General features: G+C 42.6%; 1 protein-coding gene across 1 annotated transcript in view; it reads left to right on the top strand.

Annotated features, from left to right (window-relative positions):
• GARNL3 (GTPase activating Rap/RanGAP domain like 3) overlaps nucleotides 1–23073 on the top strand; it is a 112243-nt gene that overhangs the window by 52631 nt on the left and 36539 nt on the right. The window contains exon 3 of the mRNA XM_053472617.1: nucleotides 11649–11718. Within this exon, the coding sequence (XP_053328592.1) occupies nucleotides 11649–11718 (70 nt within the window). The remainder of the gene's footprint in view (nucleotides 1–11648; nucleotides 11719–23073) is intronic.

Genomic DNA, 23073 nt, shown 5'->3' on the forward strand with positions numbered 1-23073 from the left:
GTGTAAAACCAGTGGTGTATTCTGGCCGATACAGACTAGGGCCTAAGGTAGTTCCAGGGGGCAGCAGCCCCTCCGCTGCATTAACGGGGTCAGATTGCTATGTTGTGCTCCGTTTCTTCATGGGCAAGTTGGGGAGATCATTGATCCCCCCCCCCCTTGTAACCAGAACATATACACATAACTGCGTATACCCGCTTCTCCGGGTCTGTGGGTCATCTCGGAGAAACTATGGGCACACCTCGCCCACTTCACCCCAACCGCCGCCAGTTTTCCTGCATGTGGGGCTAGCCGGTAACATCAGCGGACTACCTATTGGTGTCAGTTGGATCTCCTACCTGCAACCCCGAAGTGGAAGGGCTTCAGGTAGCGGGAGCCTGAATGTTCCCAGGTGTAAAGCCCAATGGCACAGGCTCCATAGTGATCCGACATGCAGCACGCTGGAATATGACATCATATCCAGGTGCAGAGCTGTGGACAGTGACCTCAGAGGCAAGTGACAGGAGATGGGTGAACCAGCGCCTAGGGTAGCGCCTAGCCGAGATACATCTCTTTCAACGCATCTATTAACTATTAAAATATCTTCCAGCATGCATCTAGCGTCTTGCTTGGTGTCTTCTAATTTCGGTGGAATTTTTTTTTGTAATTCATCAAAAGGATATTTTGCTGAATATTCTTTTGATGAATGCCCAAGATGTTGAGTAAATCGTATTTCCATCCACCATGCGACTCTTCCAAAGTCAAGTTAGAAACAGTATTTTTGGACAATTCCATTAAATTAGTTAATGCATGATATCCGTTCGATTTGGCCCCGGAAATTCTCCAGAGGAAGTGTCAAATGATGGCTTGTCCCAATTAAGAGTTTAATGAAATTCTTATTTTAATTCCATTGAGAGGTTCCCAATCTCTAGGTTTCATTTCAAGCCAATAAAAATCAAAGAAATTGAATTTCCTGCAGAAGTGTTGATCCTTTATTGAATCACAACAATTTAATTTACCTTAGCGGGTCGGATTGGACATCTGTCATTGTATTTTCCATGCATTATGTTTACGGTGTCACCTCTACGGCATCCGTCTTGATGTTTGGTGTCATTAGACAAATCAAGCCAAAGACCGACAACAATCGAGCCCCTAAGAGCGGACATGTTGATCCCTAGACGTATTGAATGCGTATGTAGATATAGGTGTCCATAGACTTTTCCAGGTAGGAGAATAGACACAATCAGGACCCTAGTTGATATGGAAGCATCTAGATTGTAGAGCCATAAAAACCGGTAAAACGCCAGGGGCACAAGTACATGTCCAACATGGAAAACCTTGACCGGTGTCGTAAAAAAGTGGAATTGAAAGGGATCCATCTTCACGAAGGTGGTTGAGGATCTATGGTGGGACAGTGAAGATGTTCTAAGGAGACCATGTCTTCAGAAACAGATTCCAAAGACAGATTAGCTCTTCAAGCCGTACGAACCTAGCTACAACATGTGGCCACCTGGGAAAAGCATCTCCCAGGATCTCTCTAAGTGCGATCGATGACCTAAATATTTTCCAGCTATTAGTCTGTTACTGGCCTTGGGAGCCCCCTTGATTGGATTACATAGGGATAAGTAAGTTTTGTTGGAAGAGAAATCTATTGTTGTGCGGCCAAAGAGCTGGCCAGTACACGTCTCTCTTTAATATCTAAAATTACATTGTTGGTGTAAAGCTGCTCTTTTCCAATATACTTGTCAAAAATCTGTGGGGGGGGGGTTGACCTTGTGTGTTCTTTTATCTATATCCAAGGTTTCAGAAGTAAAGCACAGTGTTTTATGCATGCGTATATCATCATTTATTCCCAGAATGGGTGTTTTTTTTTTTGTTGTTTTTTTGTTTTTGTTTTTTTTAATGCATTTATTTCAGTTTTTTTCCTTGAATATCTCTGTGGCCCGTTGTAAGGACAACGTCTGATTGAGAAATGCCACCTGTTTGCCCAGACAGACTTATAGTCATCAGCCTGTATTTCACGAAGCTTTACTCAATCGATACACATGTCATTTCTTAATGGAAAGGCAGAGTCCGCAAATTTAACGGCTTAAGTAAACATACATCCTGAAAATGATGGCTCTTCAGCCAATCAGAGCCCCCTGACATAACATAATCCCCCCCAAGAGCCATGATTTAAATCTGTTCTTTACTTTACAACCTCATAGATTGAGCGTAAATTATTAAGAATAAAACCGCCGAGCGACGGCTTCATTATATTTATTGAAGGCGCAGTGAGGTCATGCGGTTGGTCATTGGATCATTTCTGCCATGGCCAAGATTTGTAACATGAGGTTTGGAATATAAAGCAATGTCTGCTTTCCCAGATTGTGACAGGCCTAGAGATTTATGCGAATCATTAAATGTTGGTCCTTATATTATGGAAGTTATGGAGAGGATAATGAATTCCAAGTCACTACACTTGGGGACCTCAAACCGTCACTCAATGTAGTTCTGCACATGCCCAATGTTCCATCATGGTAGCATGCGCATATGGTGCAACCATATAATCCGACTAAGCTTTGTCTTACAACCCTGATTGGCAATAGATCATCTCTTCATTTAGGACCCCTAAGGTTGTCCAGTGACGGTTATACTGTTTGAACACAAAAACCGGAAAGTCCTCTCTGGTATCCCATTCGGGAATAACCCTAGAAAGTGGAATTTGAGTTGAAGGAGTCTATTCACTACGTGAAGGTTTCAATTCCTTAATTACACTCTACATTGTGAAGGGTCAACATTGGGAAGTCTCTAAGGTCTGAGCTGGTCATGTATAATGTATAGTTCAATGGCTGGCCATTGACCTATACATTATACCTTAAAGAAATCTACTTGATTTGACGACATGTTATCTAAGACCAGCCAAGGTCTTCCTGCAGCAGAAGACCTCTGAGGTTGGACCTTCACAGTGTATAGGGAAGTCAACACAACTTTCCTGCCAACTCTTTCTTTAGTGGATAGTCAGAGAGTCTCCCATTTTAATGCTCTGAGTCCCGTCGAGGGAGATCACTTGGTAAAGGCAGGCATGTCACTCACAGAGAGTCGGGAAGGAATCTAATTGTAAAGAATTGCAATAATAATTTTGCGAAATATAAAGAAAGTAGCCGCAAGAAACGTGCGATTGCTACACGGTGACAATATTTCCAGTTTTGTGGTTTACAAGTTGCACAAAAAAACTGGAGCCTTCTGGAGATTTGAAGAAGTAAAAGTATCCAACGGATAATCTGAGAACAATTTGCAACATATTGTAATTGCAACAAAAACCATCGGCAGAAGACTTACCTCTTCGTATAACAGTTATAAAATAATGATATCCTGTTTACCCATTGTACAGCGCTGCAGAATATATCGGCGCTATATAAATCAATATCAAATAGTTATTATTTTTATTATTATTATTCATCACATGAGACATCCGTTTTTTACTGAAATGGGAACAAGTATAACTAATAAGTCAGAACTATTATTATTATTTATTGTTTTATATATATATAGCGCCGGCATATTCCGCAGTGCTGTAACATAACGAGTAGTAAATAACAGAATCGGATTTACAGAAACAAAGGGTAAGGAGGGCTCTGCTCAAAGGAGCTTACAATCTAAAAGACATAACCCCATGCACTAGGTATATAAGCGTGTAATAAATACTTTTCTCTGATTTATAGACGCTAGGCTTTTTAGGGCCCGAAGTACAATGATTTAGGGGCCCCGTCTATAGTACTAGTGCTGAAAAAGGATAACTGTATCTAAATTAAGGAACAAGAAGTTTCTTAGTGATATAAATTTACATAGGCGACTGTGTATGCATCATGCTCGCCAAGAGGGGCCCTTTGGCTATTGGGGCCCCCAAACAGCCGCTTAGGTTAGTGCTAATTATGCGGGAGATACAGGGGTGCAACGACTACAAGCCTGGAGCCCCAGGGTGATTTATTTATTTTTTTTGGTCGCTCACCCCCTTCTTTCTCTCTTAATTTATAAAGCTGGTTGGATAAAATTCAACATGGCCGCCCCCTACATCCTTATTTTTTAACCACATTCTAAGCAATGTATCAAAAGGCCGCTGTTATGATTATTTATTGATTTCTGTAGCGCCGTCATATTCCCCAGCACTGTACAACGGGTGTCGCAAACCCCCAGAACGCAAGCTTCTCTACCTAAGCAGGCTGGGCAGCCCAAGCGAGATGCCCCGGCAGGGGCAAACGAGGCCCGGCGGTGGCAGGAAGTGGAGACTTTCTAGCAAGCAGCCTGTGGATGTGACAAGAAACCCTATGATCTTGCTGCATGCAGCTGCCTTTAGATGAGGAGGAGAGGGGGGGGGAGAGAGAGAGGCTGGTTGGAGGGGGTGGAGAGGGACTGGAGAAGGCTGGTCAGCCCCGGGAAGGAGGAGGGTTCTTGTCAAGGGAGAATGTGATATGAATGTTGGAGCGCAGAATGAAAGTATTAGGCTAGTAACAGCAGGAACAACTCAATACGGCTCCAAGTCACGTACAGATTCAGAGAAGATACCCCCCTCCCCCGCGCGTTTTTCTTTTTGCCTCTTCTCTAAGATGCTCCATCCATCGCACAGGTGCCTGCGAAGTAACCAATGACAAAGGCCGGGGTATCGAGAATGACTTGTGTTTGAATGACACTCGACAAACAAGTGTCTGGCAGCAGATACAATTCATATTTTGGGGGGGACAGAGGAATGCCCCCTCTCAAGGTACCCCATTAAAAAAAAAGGGGGGAGAAATATTTGCTTTGAGCTGGGGCAATTAAACACGTATGGATTATGGATATCTACAGCACAGACCCAGCTTCTACCAAATTACTGAGCTTCACCCAACGGTAACATTTATTACTATTATTATTATTATTATTGTTATTATTATTATTATTATTGTTTGTTTGTTTGTTTATTTATATAGAATTCCGTTTTGCCACTTTGCAATATGGGAGAATGCGCTAAAATTACGGTCTAATTAATGCTAATGAGATTCCAGGTTTATGGGTTAATGGTGATCGAGAATGGGGAATTATGTCAAATATTGGGTTTTTTTCAGCTATTTAGTGTTTTTTTAAATGTAATTTTAAATTTTCAAAATTCTAAATAAAATAGAATAATTCTATAATGCTATAAATGCATGCATTACAAGAAATTGTTGACTGTCGTACAGGGGGGGCAAAGCATTATTGACCTCTCTGGTACTGAAATGGTTAAATCCTCCCCCTCGGTTTTCCCTTTTTTTCTGTATTTTTATTGAGAGATCAGGCTGATCTGATGTTTAGCTGTCGTGCCGTCTCTATGATAACTCTACGGGTCTCCCGCCATTGAAAAATCGCCTAGCAGGAAATTAGTAGAATTTATTAAATCTTCCCCAAAACGCACGCCCGTGTCCAGTATACAGCCCGGTGTACTTTTCTGTTAAGTTACCGTTTTTTTTTGGTTCCCGTTGCTCTATTAACTGATCGGTCGAGTAATCTGTAAAGCGTCACCTTTAATTCCATCGTTTTAAGCTATAAGACCCCCTGTCACCGCGACCATTGAAACCGACTGTTAGAAAATTAAGATTTAAAGTTTAAATGCCAAGATTGATGAATTCCATTCATTTTCCCATCGCCACCATCGTAACAGTGTCAGCTTTAGATTAAATATTCATCCTGCTATCTTTTTTTTTTAAAGAAAGGCGGGGGTCTCGTCATGTGGGGGTCCATGTGAACATAATAAGGCATACCCTTTTAGTGGATTTTTTATACCCCTTGAAGAATTCTACTTCTTTGTGTAGAATCTCCTAATTTTATCCTTTATTTCTTGCTTATTAAGCTAATTGTGCCAAATGGCCAACTGCGTACTATGGCATTTTATAATGTTGAACTGGTATTATTTAGACAATTTATTGACTTTCTCGGTTTGCCCAGCATTAATGGAATTGGTTGCTCAGAACATACATTCATTCATGGATAAACTCGTGGAATTGGCTTGGAATGGACCGTGTAGTTGAGCGGCACATAGAGGGACTTGGTTGTAAGCCCACCATGTTGTCTTGCGGTGAAAATCTTTGAGGGACTAAGGACAGGTCAAGGTTTGAGTCCTGACATCAAGAAGAGCAGGCAGACCAAATGGGCCGAATGGCTCCCACCTCCCATGTTTTTATGAGTGGCGTGTTGGAGCACTTTCCACTCTCCGGCTACATCAGCATCTTTCCCAACAGGAAGAGACAGCTCTCCATTAAAGCCCCACTCTCCACTTCCTCCAGGATGGACCATAGTGGAAGTTTTTCTTCCTACCATCTCTCGTTCAACGTTCGAATTTACATCAGGCGAACCACAAAGCGATGTGATTGGTCTATTAATATCAGGTGGTTCCCTATTATTATAATCTGGGAGGATACCTATGAAAATCTATTCTGCACCGATGACATCATGAAAACAGTGACTCTATAGTTGGACCTTTTAGAAACCAAACGGTCCGATCTATTATGTGTCTTTAGTATCATAGAAACACAGGATTTGCCTGCAGGTCGGCCCCATCCGGCCCCCGTCTAGTCTGCCCATTTCTCCGGCTGTAAAGACTCAAACCTTAATCAGTCGTTGGTCTCGTCTTAGATTCAGGAGCCGTATGTTTATCCCATGCATGTTTAATCCCCTTACTGTATTACCCTCTACCACCTCTGCTGGGAAGCTGTTCCACTAATCTACCACCCTCTCAGTAAATTAAAAATATCCTACTATATATATATATATATATATATATATAAGTCTACCGATTGCCTACCTCATTTTTTAATTTGTTTTGTTTATATCAATCTGATTTCGTAATACATCTCTTGTTAACAACTACTTGCTTTAAACGTATAATCTCACTTAAGACCCGGATTAAAGCGGCTGAGTTGCTTTCCTGTAGGGTTATAAATAAGCGGACCACATCAGGAACTTTCTCTCGCAGGCGGGTTAAGTAGATGTGTGAGAATTGCCTCTGGGAATCCCACAAAAGCAATTTAATAGCCAATAAATATGTAACATTCCAAAAGACACAATACGGTTCCAACGAGTGCCGGCCACAGCATACACTGAATATTCTGCGGGCGGAACCCGCTGTGACATCACGATGGTGTACAGTATGTGTCGAGGGCGATGCGCTACAATGTTGCAATATTATTATTATTTATTGTGTTATAGAGCGCCATCATATTCCAATGTTGCAAAACTGCCCATGTGCTGATGTCCTGGAAGGGGACATTCTTAAACTAGAAGTAGAGGGTGGTGGATGAGTTGGAGAGCTTCCCAGCAGAAGTGGTAGAGGCTAATACAGGGAGGGGATAGACATATGGCTCCTGACTCTAAGACTGATTAAGGTTTGGGTCTTTACAGAAGGAAAAGTCTGATCTGCCGGTAAATCCTATGTTTCTAATCAATTTGGAGGCTTTCTGCCGTCGGCCGGAGTCTGAAACTGGGGAGGAGATTTTTTTTTAAAAAAAATTGACCTTTTTAGGCAAAAGTATTTTGTTCTGTTAGTGTCACCTGACTTCTGTATCTATTCCGGGCGGCTGGTGACGCTCGACGCTCGGTCCACCTTTCCGAGGATCGTTTATACAGAACGGAAGCCAATAAAGCCCTCTAAAAGGCCGTCGCCAACGGGTAACCACCGTACAGCTAATCCAAAGAGTATGCAGACGGATCGTTTGACGCGGGGTAAGACGGGGACACCGGGCGGGTGGGGTGGTTAAAAGTTTAAAAGACACAAAGGTCTCTGTGAGATTCTACCCAATGTCACACCGCCCATGTGTCCTGGTTTGGAAGCAACAGTCCCTCTTTAGGACCTAAACACAGCAGCACAGGCAGACTAGGTCCGGTGGGGTGGGGTGGATAGACACTAGAAAGCTTTAAAACGCACTGAGCTGTGAATGGATAGAAGGGATAAGGGGTGTGTCTGAGTGGGTGGGGCTAAACAACATTTTCCCACCAATAAAAACCGTTACAGACCTAGGGGCTGAGCAGCGGCGGCACGAGGTGCTGCCGTCTTCCTTCTCGCCACACGCGTGGAGCTGCCGTCCAGCTGCCATCCTGTAGTGACCTTTTTTTTTTTTTTTACCGCACGCGTGGAACTGCCGCCCAGAAATGGAGTGTGAAGACAGACTTTCTCTGCACGAGGGAACCGACAGCCCCAGACACACGTTTCGGCCTTCAGGGGGCCTCGTCGGTGGGGTGCGGTTGGTATCCCTCTACGCACAAGAGAGCCAGGAGGCAACGTAGACCCCAAACGGCCAATAAATATCTAGTATTACCCCACAGCCAAAAAGCAAGGCTTCCATTGGTCACTGGTCCTCCTGGCACGCCGGACAAATCACCAATGGCCGACAATCCGCTGCTCCAGTAGCTGGATAACCAGACTTATGTCATCATATAAGTGTACACACACACTCGCGCACGCACACACACTCGCGCTCACACACACTCGCGCACGCACACACTTGCACTCACACGCGCACACTCGCATATATGTCATTACTTCTTAACAAGACGTCCATCAGAATCCCTCTGTAGTAGTTCCTAACCTCGCTGCTTGATTGACTTCTCAGCGGAGACGTCTCTGTTTCATTTCCTAGAACCCCAAGAAAGAGCGTTCGTAATAAAGATACGGCGGAGAGTCCAGATGACTCGGGGAATCGGGGAGAATGAGATGTCTCTCCACGGTTAGGACGCGGCAGGCTCGGGTTTTCCGCTTTATGTTATCGCTCCCCCGGTTTGATATCCTTCTCAATCAAATTGACATTTTGACAAGAAAGATTGTTCCTCTGACCTGTTCTCATCCGTCTCGTCTCCCTCGGCCAGCTTCTTCAGCCAAAAGGAAAATTAACTTCTCAAAGAGAAACAAACCTCATAAGTCCAGCTTTATGTATTTTTAGACCCATTTATTGGGCTAACATAGAAAAAAAATGAAAGTTACAAAAGCTTTCAAGACCACGGAGGTCTCTTCTTCAGATGGAATGATCATTTGATCAACTGATCGTTTCGGACTTTATGACCGAGTTCTGTGTAATGAATTTCGGGGGGGAGGGGGGGTGATGATGACATCATCTGGATCAGTGTCTTTACAGAAGCCGGGACTACAAGACCCCCTGTCAACCTTGTCAACCTTGTCAACGTAGATAGCGTGTTATCTGTATCGAGTAACATCACCGATATGATGTAATCCCCAAGTCCCCGCGAAGGTTTCCTTCCATGTAATAAATCATTCCGATAAAAGGTCTATTCGTCAAAGTCAGGGGAATGGAGTCATATATTCACGGTGTAAGCGTGTGTAAGCGTGTGTCACGGCCTATCGTGGCACCCCATTGGTTCCTGACCGCGTCCGGGTATAGAGAGTTCAGCCTGTGAATAATAGGAACCCTCGACAAGTCTAATCGGGACAGCCGTGTTGGGGGATGTGGCTAAAGGCAGGAAGGGGTGTGGCCCGATGTCAAAATAGGCCGGGTTGGAGGCGAGAGTGGGCATGGCCCAAACATACATGGGGCTCCAGGTACTCGAGGGTGGGCTGCTGATGTCAGTGGGTGGTTTGTTGATTTGGGTGGGGCTAGCCCCAAACGCATGAAAATTATAAGTGGTAGGTGGGAAAGGGGGTGGAGAAGAGGGCGGGGAGTGGCGTGTGTGTCAATGCAGCTTCCACTGGGGGAGTGACTTGACCCATACATTTTCTGCTGTAGGAAGCCATTGTATTGGTTGAAATAAATAAAATTGCCTTTTTTTATAACCCTGATGAAGGCCATTATGGCCGAAACGTTGGCTTAATAATAAAAAACAAACTATGAGCATTTATGAAGGATACATAAAGAAGTTTTACTTTACTGACTGGGTGGAACAGCCTCCCAGCAGAAGTGGTAGAGGCTAAAACGGGCCGAATGGGGCCGGAATGTTCCATGTTATTATGACATAGCTTGATTTTGTGTTGCCAGGGCCCCTGGAATATAGGAGGAGCAGCCTCTCAACCTCGTTCTGTTCCATATTGATTAAGCAGCATTACCGAGGCTTATTTTCGGCATCGAGCGAGGAGCAGATCGCGTCTCCTAGGAAAGCGTATGCACTAAAACTTCTAATTAACATATATATTACATTCCGGGGGATACGGAGGAACGGGAGGGCGGGTGACGCCGGGGCAATTGTTTCATTTCTGTAATAAATGGTAAAGATCAATGGTAGATAAGGCTTGTGATGGGTCAGGTTCTGCATTATCATTAGGGGTTGCCAGGCAACGGGGTGAAAGGATTACGAGAGGCTTCCGATAAGAAAAAAAACAGCTTTATTAGGATAGCGGCTCTGACATTTGACAAGACTGATGGGGACTGTATGATGGACAGAGGTTACTGTGAATAACTTCTGGTATTCAAAAAAAGGTATTTTGTAAAGTCAATTTTGGCCCAAAGTGGTACATTTTGAGTAGCCGTGATGGAACAGCCTCCCAGCAGAGGTGGTAGAGGGTAATACAGTAAGGGGATTTAAACATGCATGGGATAGACATACGGCTCCTGAATCTAAGATGAGACCAACGACTGATTAAGGTTTGGGTCTTTACAGCAGGAGAAACGGGCAGACTAGACGGGGGCCGGATGGGGCCGATCTGCCGGCAGGTTCTGTGTTTCTATGTTTAGCTGCTGGAGTAGTAGTTGTATTAAGTAACAGAGCGTCCGGTGAGTGTCACAACGCAAAATACATTTGGTGCAACAGACGTGACTCGTAAAACTGTGTTGGGAAACGCACCTTGTAGAGCGCAGCGGCGCATGTGAAGCAGAAGCGAAACTTTGTGGTTTTGGTGCCAGTGGGCAGTGAATTGATCACTAATTACATTACATTACATGTAATATAGCGCCAGCAGGTTCCGTGCAACTGTACAATGGGTGAAAAGAACAAAACAAAACAAGAAGTACTTCGCGTAACAATTAACAAGAAACCGAGAGGGTGGTAGATAAGTAGAAGAGCCTCCCAGCAGAAGTGGTAGAGGCTAAATGCAGTGAGGGGATTTAAACATGCATGGGATAGACATACGGCTCCTGAATCTAAGACGAGACCAACGACTATTAATTCTAATTATTCCCTATATATTTGAACATGTTTAACCCTTTCAAGGAAAATTCAGTGCTTCTGCAAAATAACCTTTTTTAATTGAAATATCTTCTCCAGAATATAGAAATAACTTGCGTTAAGCTGTACGGTATACGCAGCCCTATTATATATCCCAGCGTGTTTGTACACTGGAGGCCGAGAGGGGTTAACATCACCCAACTACACGCGTTCTCATTAAACAGAATCCATGTACCAAAAAATGACTCGGCCGGGGGCGAGACGGAGACGACTGACGCAGCAAACCGAGACATCCGACATATAAAAGTCGGATTTTAAGATCTCTTCTCTGGGCTCGTCGATGCCTTACAAATCCTTTCTGGGCGTGATGGGGTTAACCCCCCCCCCTCTTAGTAAGGCGCTCATTGGTTTTCATGGGAGGAATTGGTTTGGCTGATGGGAGCGAGGAGCCCCCCCCCGCAGAGACTAAATGATGCTCCGGCTCCCGGCGTTTCGGTCTCCATGCTCTCGGGCTGAGGTGGCGAGCGAGGGTTTGCGCGCCGCCAGCTATGTCTACTGATGAAGCATTTCTGTTTCAGTTCTGTTTCGGAAGACCTGGGCTGTAGACGGGGAGAATTCAGCAGGAAACACTATGGGTCGGTGGAACTGGTAAGTTCTATTTTTAATATTACTATTAATTGTGTATTTTTATTCTGTATTATTATTATTGTTTTTTTTTTATTATTTTTATTATTTTTATTATTGTTTATTATTATTATGTTCTTCTTCATAATAATAATAATATGTTATTATTGTTATGTTTATTATTATTAATAATAATATTATGTTTTTTTTTATTTTATGTTTATTATTATTTTCTATTATAATGTTTATTTGCTATTATATATTTTTTTATTTTTTTTTTTTATTTTTTTTTTACAAAACTATTTTCCAGTGGAAAAATAATCATTTAAGGTTTGGTGGCAAAAAGCCAGTGAAAAGGATGTCTCATTAAAAAAAATGTTACATTATAAATATATTAATATAGGTAGGTATTTACGGCATTTTGTTTGTCTTAGTACTACGATGTGATGTAAGGAGGTTTTATTTTACTGAGGTTGGTAGATACGTGGAACAGCCACCCAGCAGAAGCGGTAGAGGTTAATAGAGCAATGGAATTTAAAGATGTTTGGGAAAGGGATTAGAGAAGGAAAAAAATGGGAAGACTAGTTGGGCCGAATGGGGCCGATCTGCCGGCAGGTTCTGGGTTTCTATGCTTAACATTGTAATAATAAAAATTTTGTTATTAGTTCAAATATAAATATTCTTTTATTATTCTTCGTTCCGTTTTATAAATTTTTTCCTACTGATGTATACTTTATATGTTTTTTAATCTGGACAGTTGCGTGGAGCAGTTTTGGCAGAACCCCCACCTATTGATATTTATTTCCCATTATTTGCATTTCGGAGAACTCTTTTGCATGCGTACAAAACCTGTTTCAAAGCGGCAGTATTGTGGGTGCCGGAAGGGGCCAGCTGCTGTTTGATAGAGCACACTGGCACACAAAGGGTTAGAATATTTGAAAAAGCAGAAAATGCATGAAAAAAACAGACATTTTAACCGTAAAGTAATGGATACAAGAGGGAAATTAACCCCTTGTCATCAGGAATAAATAATTTAAAATTCATTTAAAAGTAAAATAGAAGTATTTGAAGGTTTGTTCTGGCTCGGCCAGCTAGGTCTGTCTGCTAAGCCATTCGATTGGGTAGAGCTGAGTGGCAACTGGGCAGATGTGGTATTTTTTGTAAAATAAATATATATTTACTGTTAATAAAAGACGTCTTAAGCTAATTACTTAAAATCTGCCCCATTCGGCCCATCTAATCCGCCCATTTTTTAATCAGTCCTTGGTCTCATCTTAGACTCATGGATGTTTAAATTCCCTCGCTCTATTAGCCTCTACCACTTCTGCTGGGAGGCTGTTCCATTTATCTACCACCCTTTCAATAAAGTAAAACTACCTTTCATTACATCTTGAGATCATGGTTAATAAAAACAAAAGGAAAATAAAATCTAGAGTTTTTTTATTTCATTTGTATAAAAAGTCATTTATTTAATAATTGTTGTTATTGATTAATAACAACAGAGAGCAGCGATATGAAGCAGGGCCTGTGATTATGGGATTTAATTGAAAATTATGGGATGAATTTATGGGATTTAATTGAAAATTTTGTGATGATGGGATTTTTTTTTAAATGGGTTTTTGTATCCGTCTTTTAATTCTTGAAATATTTTAAGGAATATAAAGCCCGTTTTTGTTGTAACCATGGATGTTCGGTACATGTATGTACAGGATCTTCCATACAGCTGCAGAAGATCACGGCGAGCGTTGCGTGTTACAAGGTGTCGCGTTGGGTGTGAAATGTTACCAACGTGTCGCTTGAATAAACATGAGTTCACCGCCTCGTTAATATTCATGAGCCGTGTTAATGTATTAGCGTTGGGCGCAGGATAGGCAATATAATACGGGAAGACGGTGAAGGGTCTCGGAGATCCGATTTGGAGGCAGGAAATGGAATCTGGGATAATTCAGCGACTTCCAAGGTTCCCTTTGGTCCACACCTTATCTTTATAACCCCTTTCGGCCCCCGCTCCCCTACACCCGAGTCCTCGCTCCCCTACACCCGAGTCCCCGCTCCCCTACACCCGAGTCCCCGCTCCCCTACACCCGAGTCCCCGCTCCCCTACACCCGAGTCCTCGCTCCCCTACACCCGAGTCCTCGCTCCCCTACACCCGAGTCCTCGCTCCCCTACACCCGACTCCTCTACCTGCTTAGCACCAACTCGCATATTGTTCCAAACACCTTTTTCATTATTTCACACGCTTCTCCTTCATGTTTTATGGTAACGCTTCTGTATCTTAGGTGTAACCAGCTTATTGGTTTCATGTTAAAGGAGGAGAAAAGCTATAATCTTGAGCTTTGCGGAAAGGGTGGTAGATAAGCGGAACAGCTTCCCAGTAGAAGTAGTGGAGGCTAGTACAATGAGGGAACTTTCACATGCATGGGATATGAAGACGAGACCAACGACTGATGACGTTTGAGAAACGGGTAGACTAGACGGGGCCGAATGGGGCCGTTCTGCCGGCCGTGGTTAAAAGGAGTGCTAGATTTGCCCCCCAGGAATCTTGGCTTCTGATTATGAAGATACGGCGGTGTTCCCGTTACCGGACCTGGCTGTCAGAGCGGAGGCACCGGACTCCTTCCATGCTGATGGTATCCAGATGACCGATACAACCGCTCTGCAGATGAACACTTTGTTCCTGGAGGCAGAATAACAATCATTAAATATCCGCGTGAATCAACTTCCTGTTACTCTTCCCTTTAATCCCATTCCTCCAGAACTTCTTAGGTGAAACAGACTCATCGCCATGCGGTAGCTCCGTACGTTTCAGAGAGGGACGCTTTTGGCGAAGCTTAACCAAGACTTAATGCCCTATAGCTGGGGGTTTGGGGTAACTGAGCGGGGCGTTTAGAAGAAGAATAATGGGGTTTTATTTACCCCGTTTAATTTATAAAGCCGTTTCCTGCTGATTCTATACACATTATCGGGGCTTTTAGGGCTGTAGAACCCTGCGATACCCTCATACCCAGCAAACATTCTGACCTCCTAGAAAAAAGGGGCATCAGGGGAGGAAAGAGGGGCATCAGAGCATTAGGCCCGGATTGGCCATCTGGCTTACTGGTTGGCCGGTGGTTGATAGGGCAGCAGCCCTTATGCCGATTGGCGGCCATTGACCTTCGTCAACTCCAGTCCGGCTCTAGCATCTGTTTAACTTAGACAGAAATACATGGATGTTCTACACGGATTGTATAAACGCACAGCCCATGCGTGCTCTGCCAACCCGTCACTGCCAGGAACTCCAAGCATTCTTCCTCCCAGGAGTCATCTCCAGGTTATCATCCCTTATCACATAAAATATTTCTATACTCGCAGAGCCGGTTTTTAGAGAAAAACGAACTTCAGTTAACCGGAGCTCACAGAGAGAAACGCAGCGGACCCCTAATTATTCATCCTGACAGCGATATATTACCGGCAGCTATCGGGGTAGAAGCCACGTTCTTTCTCCATGCCAGGGAACGAGGTTAACGGAAAGGTAACGAGCTCTAGCTGCTTCAGATATCTTTTGGAAGAAGAAGTATGGGCCGTGAGTGATTGTTACACACTAACCTTTTGTAATTAAAGTTCAAAATCATATCTACCAAGTTTAGGGAGACAGTCCCTCCTTGTTACCCAACATATTCTTATGTCCCTTCTTGATGTCCTTCTTCTCTAGGAGTTTAGGAATCTACTCCTTGTCCTCTTCCCCCATTTCAACTTGATGATTTGCATCACCCCATTCGTGTCTACCGGTGGTTGCCTTCGACTTTCCGGTTAATTTGCATAACAAACAAGCGATCTCTCTATTGCGCGTCACCTGCATTAACTTCATAGGTGGTCTAGTAGTGATACGCAGCACCAGGTCATTCTAACATTTAGGGGACCAATAAATTCCAAAAAAACACATAATGTAATCATTTTGCCAAGTTATAAAAGTGGAGCAATTACCATAGCAACGAATGGAATGTTTCCGCCGATAACAACCACTCTTGATACATAACCCCAATGACTTTAAATGCTAGCACTTGGGTAGAGAGATCCTCTGTATTTAAACGCCGGGGGTACCAAACCTAATAGCCCTTCAACTGATTATCTCCATCCCCTGAGAATGTTACCTTGGTGCCTTTAAGAGGTTAAGAGTGCCATTATTTATTAGTTGAATTTTTTTTTTTCCCTTGAATTTTCCTTTTCTTCTTCATGAGAGCTTCAGGGAGATTCTGTTTAATTGGCTTCCAAAGTACGTTTCAGAGATAACCGTTTATCAGTCCAGTTGCATCATAGCTCAATTAAATCGGACATGGGCTCTTCCTACGACGCATTCTTTTTTTGGCGAGCTTGCTGGGTCGGCACCTGGAAGATCTTCTGAGTTTTCGTTTTATAAGAGGGGGGGGGGTTACTTAGACTCAAGTAAATAATGTGTCCTAAGATGACCGCGTTTTCCTGATGGCCCTCGATATAGTTCAAAAATTTAAAGGAACGTTCCACCTTAATATCTTTGAGCATCATCAACAAATATGTAACGTGGGTGAAGTAGAGGTCTGAAGGGCATGGAACCATTTTTGATAGTGTAGAGACACCATAACCTATGTTTTTACTGGTCCTGAAGACACGTTTTTATTTTGAACGCATGATGTCCTCAAGCTTCAGAGTCATCTGAGGACCACCTTCTTGGTCGAGCGGAACAGCATTCTTTGGGTGCTTTGTCTTATTTATTGAGTTTTCCCCGTTGCCCACCAGGCACCATAATTCAAGACCGCTTTCTCTTCTGCCCTTGTCCAGAATCCCAAAATTACAGAAAGTAACACTTTCCATCACAACTTCATCTTCCAACTTCAAACTTGCCTACCCGGCCATTTTTTTTTTAAACTAATTTTCGCCTCGTTCGGTTTTTAACATCTCTACTTCATTAAAATGCAGTTAAAAAAAATTCCATTTTATGTGTTAATTTAACAGCAACAAAAAAAATTATCTGCAAAAATAAAATAAAATAAAGATTTCTTATTTTAACGAAATCTTTAGGTGGGACCGCCGGTTGCCGTGGGTACCTTCAGTCTCGTCTTGGATGAACTGTCAGAACTTTGTGACAATCAAATATGTCTCGGATCCCTCTTGGGAGGAGAGATTGTCATAATATGAATATTCTGAATAGTCAGATTCTCTTCTGTTTTGTCATAAACGAAAAAATTCAGGTGCAAGTCAGCCATCCCCGGGAGTGGTGGGCCCGACTAATTGGCAATTAACCACGGTCGTAAAATGAATTCTTCTGTGATGTTAATGGAATATTTTCCTAACATAAATGTCAGATGAAAGTGATCTTGCCGTTTATGTGTCACTAATGAGCATGAGGGGCGCAAGAGCAGCCTTCAGATGCATGTGACGGGATCGCGGGTCCCGAAATTCCTTCCTAGATACGTCTGCGACCGCTGTCATCACCAGCCTTCTTCCAATGGATGGTAAACGGCAATGGTCTGGATTAAATGCTGGTAATTAAATGTTATCTCGGTTAATTAATCTGTCCCGATATATCTACATTTTTTCCCATTTTAGCTCTATGGGATCTGCTGGCACTCTATGATTTTTTTTTATTATTATTCATTAATTTATATGGCGCGATCGTATTCCACAGCACTGTACGATTGGTTAACAGGACATAAAACGTAGTGCATTACATAACAATATGGACTCGCAGAAACGAGGTAAGAAAGGAACGTAGCAGTAGACTTGTGTATTGGGGTCCGTATGAATTTTAATTTTCATGAAATTCGTATGAATGTCCAAAAAGGCGGAGGGACCCTCAGTAGAGAGCTTGAATTTTCATTAGCATTTGTTGCTTTTGCACTCTCTCACACTCTCTCACTTTATCCCATGCTGTCTCACGCTCTCTCTCAATGTCTCCCTGCCATCTGCTCCGACCGCTTCCATCTCCTGTCTTGCAGCTCCACTTCTTCTCTTGCTTCTTCTTGTTCTTCTTTCTTCTGTCTTCTTTCTCTCCCCGTTATCCTTTCCATTAACCAGCCTCCCGGAGCACTACTGCAAAAGGGCGGAGCCTTCGCATACACTCTCGCCCCTGATTGGAGGAATATTTCCTCTTTGGGACCCAAATCCCTGTGTCCCTTTTTTTCCTCCCAAGGTAGGAAAAAGGGTATGAGTTGTGTGAATCAGTTAAAAAGTTGCATAAAAACTCTTGATAAAGCCCCACCCTTAGCCTCTGACCACGCCCCCTGTGCTCTTATGAAGCAGCTGCGATGTCATCTTGTGACATCACACTCGGGACACCGTAGCTTTGCGTCTAGGGAGGTATCACCAAAAATAATTTAACCGACGGACCAGGACTTTAGTTACATAAGACGGACCACTAGGAAGAAGAGAAAGTTGGCTTTCATTGCACTTAATTTATGCGCCATCTACGACCCGCCATTCAAATTCCTCTTTATAACTCGCATTTCTATTCCAAATATTTCCTGCCAGATGTACAGAAATTGCATTAATGACTTCCCTTCCTCTTTTCCGTTCCCCATGGGAGAGTTTTGCTTCGATGTTCAATGTAGCGGGGGGAAAAAAATTGTCTTCATTACGGCAAAGCAAGCCCAGCAAAGATTTGACGTATTTATTGTTTTATTTCATTGATCTCCTACTGAACTCTATGGGTAGTATTGTATATCTGCCAAATACCCCTATTTAGTTTAGCCAGTCACTCTTTGCCCTCCAAACCACTCTGCCCTTTTTTCCTCCCCCTGATGAAAAAATAATAATAATAAAAATAATAATAATAATAAAAATAAATATAGATAAAATTATATATATATATATGCAGGTTAATTATTTAATATGTAACACAATGCTTCACTGATTTCCTTCACATAGTAACCCCTCTAGGGGCATCTGGGCACTAAAACTGCCCCTGTTGGTATAATTTTCAATGTGCCCTTTAATAATTCTTCATAATGAAGATACTTATTATAATATATAGAATAACTTTAGGATTCCCTTTACATTACGCACGCACGCGCATACTATCCCACCCGAATGATGAATTCATATATTTTATATAGAGCCGGCACGCTGTAAATAAATACTCCCATTAATCCCATCCTTAAAATCACCCTAAATTTCCTATAGACCCATAAATCATACCTGAGTAATAAAAACCGAGAGAAGTGTCATGATCAGTAGGCTCCTGGGCGCCGTATAGACTTATCAGGGTAATAAACCAACGTACGCTGAATCATACCCCATTGATACAGCTGGGAATAAATACCCAGGGGGTGCGAGAGCTGCCAAAATGTAACAATATTGTAAAGTGCCAATTACTGTAATTAAGATCTCGCAGACATAGACCCTTATTCTGGAGTAGACTTTTACCGCAAAGTGTTAATTTACAGTAAATCATGTAAAAATGTAGGCATTCTGATATAATAGCCAAACGCTTCTTGGGGAGAAGTAGCATGTCGCCAGGAGAAACTAAACTTCCTGATCTTGGGATCTGCATCCTTATTCCTCCCCATTGACTATTCTCTCCCTTACTGTTACGCCAGTGGTTGTTGTTGATTGGCCCAAGCGTTTGTAAGGGCGGCAGCAGGAGGAGAAGGGGCAGAACTTCAGGACAGGCAAAATCGACCGGAAGCTCTGCCATGGAGAAGCCAACTTAAACCCCTCTCCAGATGTCCACATCAATCATCTCTATGACTGGCAGTCAACGACGTAAACGGTTATCCTCCTCTAAAATATGCAAAAGCAATTTCCCCCCAGATAGAGCATTAATATTCATGGGGACGTTTCTGGATTGATTTTTTTTCTTTCATTTTGTAAGAGTTAGACCACTCAGCAAACCCTTGGCTTGTGTTGATACTTGGTTACTTGTTAGCAATTAAGGAGAAAAGCCAAGAACGTGGAAGACAGAAACCCTTATTCCTCTTGTTGGATGGGATCTGTTATCCATCTGAGCCAGTTGTTCTATATTATTGTTCAAAGTTACTGAAATGATTGTATCAATCCAAGGTATCCAAGGTTAGAAACGTATTTATGAGCACAAAGGTTCTACTGGTGGTCTTCAAGAAGATCAAAAAGTCCAAAGATGGTTGTTATTCCTTTTAGAGGAAAACATGCAGAGGGTCACATGTAAGGTCACATATGTTTTCAAGTCCTCAGAGGTCCTGTCTTTAGACAAGACTACCAAGGCCCTCAAAGCCTATGTGACTCCACTTCTTAGTCTTTGAACGTTGCTCCACTAGAAGTCCCTCACTGTCCAGGCCACACAAGATAGGACCATTTTTATGGCTTGATTTACTCTTTTTTTTCATTCACAGATCCACTTTTTGGGTCGTCTTCCCTCAAAATAACGTAGTTTTTCAGCACACTCGCAGTTTTGTGTGTCTCATCCCCGTTTCTGTTGACCGCAACACTTTTTGTCGATGACCCCCACTACGGGATATTGATCTCATCTTGAAGGTTCTTCCAAGGCCGATCGTCCGGTTCCAAAGACCGAGCTACATATTGTTAAACATCGGAACGTTCAGACGCGGAAAAGGCTTCTTCTGCACAGATCCGTCTTGTCGGTAAATAAGATGAAAACGAAAGAATCCTGCTTGCCCTTCGGGGGTATTTTGTACTTTTGTGTTCAGTTGTTCAGCCGGGTATAAAGAAGGGAAGTAATCTTTATATGAGATGTAACATACATCGTTTCAAATGCTTCCACGACTCTCAAAGACATCTTTTACCTGGAAGCCATTCTTTAACCCCTTCATGACAAAGCCTGTACATGTACGGGCTCCAAATGCATTGTTTTCAATGGGTTTAGGGACCGCCCGTTGTCCTTAAGGGGTTAAGAATGGAGAAAAAAATCTGTTTCTTTGTAACAATATTCTGAGTGGTTAGTAGCGGTTTTTGAACATGCCGATAAAACACATACTGGGGAAGTTTTGGGCTCCGGCTACCTGGAGATTTCTCTTGTGGGACGCGGCCAGGACTACCTGCGGATGTCAGGGGCATCAGGGGAGGAAAGAGGGACTGAGTGACCAAATGGCGCGCTGGTGAAAGCCTATGGGAAGAGCCGCTCTGCGTTTCTGAGCATCGAAATTCATCCGTTGTGCGCGGAAAGCGAGCAGCGATGTCGCGGAGATTCATTCTCTGATTAATTGTTTAATGAAAAAGTGCGAATTCCCAGAATAAACAGATGTCTGAGTGCCTGGCGAAAGCAGCAGAAATACATTCATTTCTCCTAATTGATTTATTTGGACAGAGAGCAGGATTCTGGAATGATTCAGAGACAAATAGCGTTTCATCGTCTGGCCAGAAACTTTCTTATCGCAGGCTGATCGCGCGTTCTGCCGATGCCCCCAAAGTAAACCTGTTACGGGGGGTGTCTGCGGTGTGAGCTGTGGACATATAACTTATAAAAGTCAATGCAAAGATAAAAAAAACAGCTATTTAGAAAAAAACATTTTGCATCTTTTTGATGACCTACAAATCTGATTTCTAACCACAAATTAGCCTTTTTAAACTTAAACTTGGATTAGTGAACACAACGTGCCATTGGAACACAGGAGTGATGGGAGTGATAAAGGGCCGTTGGAACACAGGAGTGATGGGAGTGATAAAGGGCCACTGGAACCCAGGAGTGATGGGAGTGATAAGGAGTGATGAGCACCTATATAGATATTCCATCAACAGTTTCCAGCTACAGTAGTCCTTTACAGCATTAACCCTGTCTGCGCTGGATTTCTGATCCATTTCATGTTGTTTTAATGGACATAATGTTCTTTTCTTTGTAAGTGACCCCAAACATTTGAATATATATACAATGCACGGCTAATCTCTACTCAATTGTCCAAAATGTTTTCTATATTAACATGTTTACTTTGCAGGAATATAAAAGAGTAATGGTGGAGCAGAACCCCCAAAGCTATGGATGTACCCCAATATCTTCAGTGCGAGGAGAGGGGCAGTTTTAGAATCCTTGCTAGGGAGCATTTTATTTACTGTAACATGTTATGTGGCTCTATACACATTATCGAGGCTTTTAGGGCTGTAGAACCCTGCGATACCCTCATACCCAGCAAACATTCTGACCTCCTAGAAAAGAGGGGCATCAGGGGAGGAAAGGGACTCAGAGATAGAGATGTAATTAAGGCTTTGCTGTTCTTGCCCTGGATGTGGACCTTCCCAGACATAATTATTAGGCGCACTCTCCCTTCTTGGGCAGTAGGTTTGTGAGGGGTGTGGTTAGCTTCAAACAGTGTTGAGTAGGAGAGAAAGTGGGCAGGGAGTGGGCGTGGCTAAACGCTGGTCCCCTGCCTGGAGAAAAGCTGGAAGTCACTCTGAGACTCTGGTAAGCACTGCTCCAACCTGAGTGTCTGGGTCAAACCTGGAGGTTTTGGGGTGCAGGGGCATTTCCGACAGGTGGCTGAAGTGCGGTGCTCAGCTTACAGCACCTGGGGCCACGGGGCCACTGTCCCTCTAGCCCTATGGAAGCAACGGCCCTGCAAAGTGATCTGGGTCCCCAAGATGGACAATTAAGCGAGTATGGATGCCTGTATTTCGAATTATTAATAGATTATTAACCCTATTTCCAAATGGCTGGATAGAAAAATTATTATATGAAGCGCTTGCTGTCATGAACACTGCTTGTCTCTAAACTGTAAAGGTTTGATAGCCGACGGGTCTCTGCTCAGAGGCAGGAAGATTTCTCCTTGCGTTCTAAAATTCTCCAAGGACCTCATGTCTGTCCTGGAGAGTTGAATGAAGCATAACTTTTATAAGAAAAAAAGGTTTTATTCAATTTATTTATTTTTATATTTTTTTGCGTTGCAACAGCTGCTCTTCTTCAGTTTGGGAGAAACATGACATTTGACAGGCCGTAAGAAGACGTCGCCATTAAGTTTAACCCATTGCTAGTCTTATCCGCGAATGACGATAGGGTATGGTAGAGAATCATAATAGGCTAAGGAAGTTAAAAAAAAAATAAAAAAATAAGAAAACCGGAACAGCTGTAGGGATACAAAATGTTACCAAGCTCTATATAAAGAAAATCAAAGCATAACGCAGCAGGGAACCTTCTAACGAGTAACAAACTTTCCCTTAACCTTTTTTAATATAAAAAGAATTAGTGAAATCATAATAAATATCTGTTTTGCTTTGTGAAATAAAATAAAAATAATATAATAAAAATAATAATAAATATCTGTTTTTCTTTGTGAAATAAGAATATAAATAATATAATAAAAATAATAATAAATATCTGTTTTGCTTTGTGAAATAAAATATAAATAACATAATAAAAATAATAATAAATATCTGTTTTGCTTTGGGAAATAAGAATAAAAATAATGTAATAAAAATCATCATTACTGGGTTTGTCAACAGGA

Source organism: Spea bombifrons, chromosome 8, assembly GCF_027358695.1.
Source record: "Spea bombifrons isolate aSpeBom1 chromosome 8, aSpeBom1.2.pri, whole genome shotgun sequence".
Classification (NCBI taxonomy): Eukaryota; Metazoa; Chordata; class Amphibia; order Anura; family Pelobatidae; genus Spea; species Spea bombifrons.